Source organism: Apis dorsata, unplaced genomic scaffold (genome assembly GCF_000469605.1).
Source record: "Apis dorsata unplaced genomic scaffold, Apis dorsata 1.3 scaffold_249, whole genome shotgun sequence".
Taxonomy (NCBI): domain Eukaryota; kingdom Metazoa; phylum Arthropoda; class Insecta; order Hymenoptera; family Apidae; genus Apis; species Apis dorsata.
Window position 1 is genome coordinate 4,649 of NW_006263528.1, and position 7,373 is coordinate 12,021.

The window sequence follows — 7,373 nt, forward strand, 5'->3', positions numbered from 1 at the left end:
ATCGGCAAATACATGGATTGCGCGGATTCAGTCGGCCGATTCTACCGTGGAGATTGAGGTGCGCGGTGTCGCTGAGATTCGCGGTTCAGCTGGAAACTCGTGCACACGTGCCTGTAATCCCGGCCGATCAATGGCAACCGCAGCTCTTCACGACCATGTTTTTGTACTTCTTCAGTATAACGTTGCTTTCGTCGAGGAAATACAGCACTGAGATCGGCGAGAGCTTGGTAGGGGCGCAGCAAGGCTTTGGTACCTTACCAGGGCTGACCAGGTGCACCAACGTTTGGACGATCGCGTGATTGGTCGCGTTCATATGGGCGTTCAAAGGGAAATTGCATTCCCCGCTGCAATAATATGCGTCGTATCCGTCCGGTGCTATGATCCAGTCCTGGAAAAATAAATAATTCATCGGTCGCCGGATCAAGCGAGCCACTCCAGAGAGGCTGGAGCCCCGTTTCGAGCCCGTAAAGTAAGGCCGCCTTACCTGCCACTTCAGATCCCTGAAGCTCACGTACAACGTTTGGATTTTGCAGGTCCTCGAGTTGTACTGCGTACCGGGATCTGGACAACAACATGATGCTCTCTTTTAATCTTTCAATTTTTTTGAAAACGACAAAGCACAGTTCCCGTTAAAACGTCCTATATATATCTTATATATCTTTTCTTGAGAGAGAAACGCGTCTAATCGTTCAATTTTGAATGATCGAAACAAAAATCGGAAAAAGATCGGATAAAATTAATCTTACTTGTAACGCGCACGCGTATCCTGCATATATAAATATATTCTCTCCTTTCTCTTCGCGATACAGCACCGGTTGAGAGAATGAAAAACGAGTCTCCTTCGTTTCGATGCGCCAAGTTAACAAAATTCACGGACTTACCGGTGTACGGATTGTTCCGATAATCCAGGCTCGATGACTCGCTCTTCTTTCTTCTCCTGGCATCCCGTTTCTGTCGCACCTTCGACTCTCTGATGCCGGAACTCTTGAAGTAACCAACCATGAATGGTTGCTTGTCGGGATCGCCTCTGAACGCGAGGATCCCGATGTCTTCCGGTCTCATCTCGTGCACTGAAATTCACAACGATCAATTGGATCTCGAGTCGAAATCGAATCTTATTTCTCGAGATAGCTAGATATTGTAACCCTTTGTTTCCTTTGAATCGAAAATCGATCTCCGATTATTGCCTCCGAATTAACTTAAGTCGATCGAGATTCCTGCTGTTTGTCATCGAATTCTCTAAATTCATTTTCAAACCTATTTCGTCTCTGGAAAGAAATAGATTTTTAGAAAGAAATCTGATCGAGACAGAGACTCGTCTCGATCGATATCCAATGGAATGGAATGGAAGTATTCGCGTTTCAGAATGTATGAATCGGGCTTGATACCCAATTACCCCCGATTCGATTCCACAAGTGGAGCGTGTTGCACGAGGGGGGAACGATTGCGTGTTTACTCAGCATGGGCTGCCACTTGGTATTATTAATAGGCAACCTTCAGGAATATTAACTATTTAAGAATCTCGAGTTGTGTTGGTTCGTTCTCTCTTTCTCTCTCTCTGTCTCTCTCTCGAATCGAGGGGAGAGCAGCCGTTCACTTGGCCGATATATAGGCGACAGCTCAGTCGGTTTCCCAACACCGTTGGCCCTGCAATTAAGTCGCCGTTCCAACGTTTCGCGCGTTTAATCGGTTCTCCCTGCACGTCGATCGATCGATTGTTCTTGATTAAATCGTGAATCCGAACGAGAGGAGATTCTCTCTCTCTCTCTCTCTCTTTCTCTGAGAAATCGGGTGAACGTAGAAAAAGGGATGGACGCGTTAAAAGGCGCGTGGTTGTTATATATTTATATATATATATATATATATCTCGATCGTTGGTGGACACGACGCGTAACGTTTCATTTCGTAACGTAATCGAAACTTGGAAGAAGTTATGACACTTGTTTATCATAATTATCGGGAACCGCTTTAATTATTCATGCGGTAATAATTACACTTCTCTCCCTTTAACAGTCGCGCGGTGTGTGACAAAAATAGAGGCGTTTTACATGCATTAGCATGAACTGTCGCAATACCGTGGCTCAGCCGCGTATTGGTCATATTAATGTCAAGAATATTATTTCCATGGAGCGCGATAGGCGATATCCAGGCATTGGAACGGGGAGGCCAACGTGAAAGTATGGGATCGTATTTTCAAACCGGGAAATTTGCACCTTGAACGGCGAATAACACCGCACCGTTATTGTGTCGGTATTTAATTTAGGGCCGTTAATTTAGAACCGTGTAAATCTGCTCTTGTCGGGTGGCACATATTTTTTCGATAAGAAAAAGAAAAATCTGGAGATTTTTTTCTTTTTTTAGCGAACGAGAATTTTTTAACGACACGACAATTAAAGAAATTTTATTTCAGAAGAAGCGTATATTATTGGAATATTTATTATCGAATTATTGTTGTATTTATTACGAAGAATTATATTTCTTCTAGTTTTTTTTTTTTTAATGAACGAGAATTTTTGATACGACAATTAAAGAAATTTTATTTCAGAAGAAGCGTATATTATTGGAATATTTATTATTAATTATTATTGTATTTATTACGAGGAATTATACTTTTCTGTTTTTTTTTTAATCAAAGAGAATTTTTCGAACGATACGATACGATATTTAAAGAAATTTTATTTTACAAGAGATGTACATTGTTGGAATATTTATTATCCTTGTATTTATTACGAGGAATTATACTCTTCTGTTTTTTTTTTAATCAAAGAGAATTTTTCGAACGATACGATACGATATTTAAAGAAATTTTATTTTACAAGAGATGTACATTGTTGGAATATTTATTATCCTTGTATTTATTACGAGGAATTATACTCTTCTGTTTTTTTTTTAATCAAAGAGAATTTTTCGAACGATACGATACGATATTTAAAGAAATTTTATTTTACAAGAGATGTACATTGTTGGAATATTTATTATCCTTGTATTTATTACGAGGAATTATACTCTTCTGTTTTTTTTTTTTAATCAAAGAGAATTTTTCGAACGATACGACACGATATTTAAAGAAATTTTATTTTACAAGAGCTGTACATTGTTGGAGTGTCGAATTATTATTGTATTTATTACGAGGAATTATACTCTTCTGTTTTTTTTTAATCAAAGGAGATTTTTTGATCGGTACGACACGACATTTAAAGAAATTTTATTTTACAAGAGTTGTACATTGTTGGAGTGTCGAATTATTATTGTATTTATTACGAGGAATTATATTCTTCTGGTTTGCAAGGGGTTTACGTGGGAATAAGCATCTGCGATGCGAGACAATGCGAGAACGATAATAAAACAACAATGATTAATAAACTGGTCAGGCGGCAATTCTCAGACGGATAAACATCTATGCATTTTTTTTTTTCCTCTCTTTCTACAAAGCAATTCATCAGACTGTTATTAGACAAGTTTACGTTACAAACGAGGCATCATTCCGGCCAATGATTTATTTAACAGGTATTGGTTGAAACAGAGAAACAGTAGATACCTATAAATAGTACGGTGTGTACTCGATACCTGTGGCTCGTATTTTTCATCCTCCGCTACACGCTTCTGAATTGAGACATTCGCGTGACGGATCGCGATCGATGTTACTTAAGAAAAATCGCAGAAAACACGGTTTCCAGTTGCGCAGTCCAAGTCGAGCTGGATATCGAGTAGGAATTAAGCATGTCAACAACGAGATTTTTCTCGAGAAAATTTCGTCTCGATCGACGTTCCCTTCTCTTATTCTTTTCTTTTCAAAACGAACTTTTCAGAGAGAAAGAGAGAAAAGATTATGAATCGTCGAAACTAATCGAAAGTATTATTATCGAAGTATTTGTTAATTCGCGAATAGAACGAATCGAACGAGGGAATAATTCGCGTTAAATGTAAATGCTGGCAATCTAATTAAGAAACGAGTATAGACTATAATATAATTTTGTTACAACTTGTTTGAAAAGAAATTTCCACGAACGCGTGTCATAATTCACGACAATTTGCATTCAATGCGAACTCTTCGCGTTACTTGCTTTTCCGTATCGCATTATTGGCTCGGTTGAGTAGGCTATCGCATTATCATAGTTCACACGCCTTGTACAAATTACCTGTTTGACCTTCATTTAAATAGAAATAGCTGAATAGCAAAAAGCGTCGGTGCACACACTTGATTAAAAGTTACCGCACGAGTGTCGTATCGATTACAAATGTAAAAAAAAAAAAAAAAAAAAAAAAAAAAAAAAANNNTCACCAAAGATCGTATAATTCCGTCGCGATTCGATCTCGAGTTTAATCCTCCAAGGATTCGAGGAGGAAAAGAGAAAACTCGAACCTTTTCGTTTCGATTATTCGAAAAGATAAACGAAACATCGAACTTCGAATCAGCGATTAAAAAAGACGAAGCGTTAGAAGAACTTTCAATCGTTTCCTTATAAAATAATATATCTTCCATCTCCGACTTTATCTTGAAAATTAACAAAATCGCTCGAAGAATCGAAGTCGGAGGCAATCATTTTCGATCGTCTCATCCGCAATCCGCGCGCGTGCCATAGAAATGGCCGAGCAATGGGCGAGCGGTTGCACAGGTGGTGCGCGATAAAGCGGGAAACGCATTCTCGACTTGGTTGGAAACAATGAGGCGCGGAGAAGGGGGAGGCGCGAGAAACGCGGGAGAAAAGGAGAGGGGAGGGAGGGGAAGAAAAAGAAAGAAGAAAGAAGGGAAAGAAAGGAGAGGTCGAGGCGTGGATTTTTCGCGCGGCGGTGGATTCGCGGCGATTCGATTCGCATGCTGGTCGCGCGTTTTTCGCGCGATATCGAAATTCGAAGGAAAGGACAGCGGTGGTACGTGAGAGCGATCCAAACGGTCTCATTGTGGCCGCCGCCGCCGCCGCCGGCTCGTCTCCGCGGGGCAGCATTGCCGCAGTATGCAAATGATCCCTGTTACGAGCACGACCGAGTGGCGAGTTCGAGAAAGCTAGTAAATTGGCTCGCAGGAATGCGCATTTGCCGTGATTGCGGCGGACACCTGCTGCCGCTGCACTTTGCGCGCCGTTACAGAATCGACCAGTTCGTCCACCGACCCGCGGACACCATGGACACGTGGCCGATTCGATCCAATTATTCCTCCCTTGTCCCCCCTTTTTCCGTCCAACTAAAGTTTGCCAAATTATCCACTTGCTTTCGCGATCGATATTTCAATCGTACTTCGAAAGAACGGATCGAGCGGTTTATCTCCGTGAAATTTCTCAATTTTTCGAGAGAGAGAGAGAGAGAGAGAGAGGACGCGATGGAAAAGTTAGAAATTTGTACATTTATGGCGATTTGTGAAAAAAATTTGTCAAAATTGAATTTTTAATCGAATTCGTAATCGCGCGAGCGAAGATAAAAACAATTCCAAGAAATGGTTTCCATCTGCTTATCATAATGTCACGGACACGCGCGCGGGAAAGAAATATTCCGCGTTGCCAAGAAAAGCGCGTATCAAAATCGCGTATTTTATGCGCGTGGAGTTTGAAGTGAGAATAACACCGCGTACCAGTTCAAATAAACGATCGATCCCCGATCGATTGTCCGGGAAATTGTTACTTGTTTTCGCTTCGGCAAAAATAAGATCCGTCCATAATAAGGTGCGAACGTTTAGCGGGATCTCGCTTTTCACGTTTATTTATTTATGTGCACGATCTGGATAAGTGAGAAAAAGATACCGCGATACGATTTCCCAGAATCGCGGGAACACGAAATTCGATTCGTGCGATTCGCGCGATTGAAAGCGCGCATTATGCGCGCCGCAAAAATTTCTCTTGCTTCTTGGAACAATTTTTCTTATTGGAAACAATCTCGATTGAAAATTACGTGATGGATCCACGTAGCTAGCGCGAATACTTGGAAAGTATCTATAAAATTGTAACAATTTGTCGGAGCAATAATACGAAGAAACGGCGCGAAACTGCGTTAGTTTGAATTCCAAGATTTTCCATCTTGTCTCGCCTTTCGATCTAGTTATCCTTCTATAGATCCTTTCGTCCTATACGTGTGTGTATATATATATATATATATATATGTTAGGCGAGAGTAATAAAAGGGTAATAATTCGTTGGCGTGTCCCGTTGGTGGCGGAGGTTCAAGGATAAAACGATTTCCTACGAAAGGGTCCTAGATGAGCCGGCTACGCTTTCGCAATACTTCGAAAAGTCAAGGACGTGGAACCGGTAACAAATCTCGCGACTCATTTTAAAAAAGATTATTAATTTATTTTTCGAGGACGATTCACGTGCTCTGAAAACGTGTCCACGGTATTATTGACACGGTAAACGGAAGCCAGGTATGTGCATGTTCGTTTACATACGTTGTTTACTTCGGTTATTTTTTTCTTTTCTTCGCGATAAAATTCTAAAGTCTAAAATATTCGAACGCGTATCGAACGAAACGAATCCAATTCGTGAATCGAATTCGAAAAATCTTTCGGTAATATAACAATTGTAATGATAATAATAGTAACAACAACAACAACGACGATAATATTTGGTTTCGTTTCATCGAACGGTTGGCACGTGTGTTTGAAAACAGGTGCTCGTAGGTAAATAAATGGATGGAGGGATCCGGTAGTATTTGTCTGGGAATGGATAAGGCTGCGGTTAGCGAAGATTCAAGAATACCATGCTCGGTTTCTCTCTTCTTCCGGTTATCTTTTTCTCCCCGAGTGCACCGAGGCAGCAGATTTTATGCGCCGTTCGAGAGAAATGTCCACGATTTTATTGGACAATTTAGATATCGAGGGGGAAGGAGACGGACACAGTGGCCGACAACACAACTTTAGAGAAATTCGCGTTCGAGGACGGACGATCGTCGCGATAATACCCGTTTAATACCGCGTCTTTTACTTATTGCGATGCTGATTAGACGGTAATGGAGCCTCTATTAGGACGCTAATGGGCCGGTAGCAAAGGAGTATTTCGACTCGTGGAAAATCGTGGCTCGATAACACGAGAAGAAGACGGCGAAACGATGACGATGAAATCTTCTCTCGAAAGATTCGGTCGAAGAGATTCCGATTCCGATCGGATCGAGATAGGGAAAATCGTGGGAAGGATGGAAGAGAAGAAATCCGCGAAGGCATCCGCGACAAAGGCTCGCGCTCGTTGGCGGTGATAGCGAGGTGTCGCAAGTCTCGCTCGCGAGAGAGCAACGAGCACGCAGTTAGACGCACACGCGTGGGCGTATCACGCGGAGGTGTGTAGCCGGTCTTTAGAGGCTACAGAGAGATAGCCGCGGCTGTACTTTCGAAAGCATCTGGTTTTCTGCAACCGAGGAGGAAACTTCCTCTGGCAGGGGGCGGACGCCGA

General features: G+C 41.7%; 1 protein-coding gene across 1 annotated transcript in view; it reads right to left on the reverse strand.

The window, feature by feature from the left end:
- Positions 1-30: 30 nt before the first annotated feature.
- The window catches only part of LOC102680983 (protein 60A-like), a 33,640-nt gene continuing 26,297 nt past the window's right edge, over positions 31-7,373 (reverse strand). Inside the window, exons 5-7 of the mRNA XM_006616124.2 lie at positions 882-1,070; positions 485-561; positions 31-388 (exon numbers count right to left, since the gene is read on the reverse strand). Coding sequence (XP_006616187.1) covers positions 128-388; positions 485-561; positions 882-1,070 — 527 coding nt within the window. The 3' untranslated portion in view covers positions 31-127. The remainder of the gene's footprint in view (positions 389-484; positions 562-881; positions 1,071-7,373) is intronic.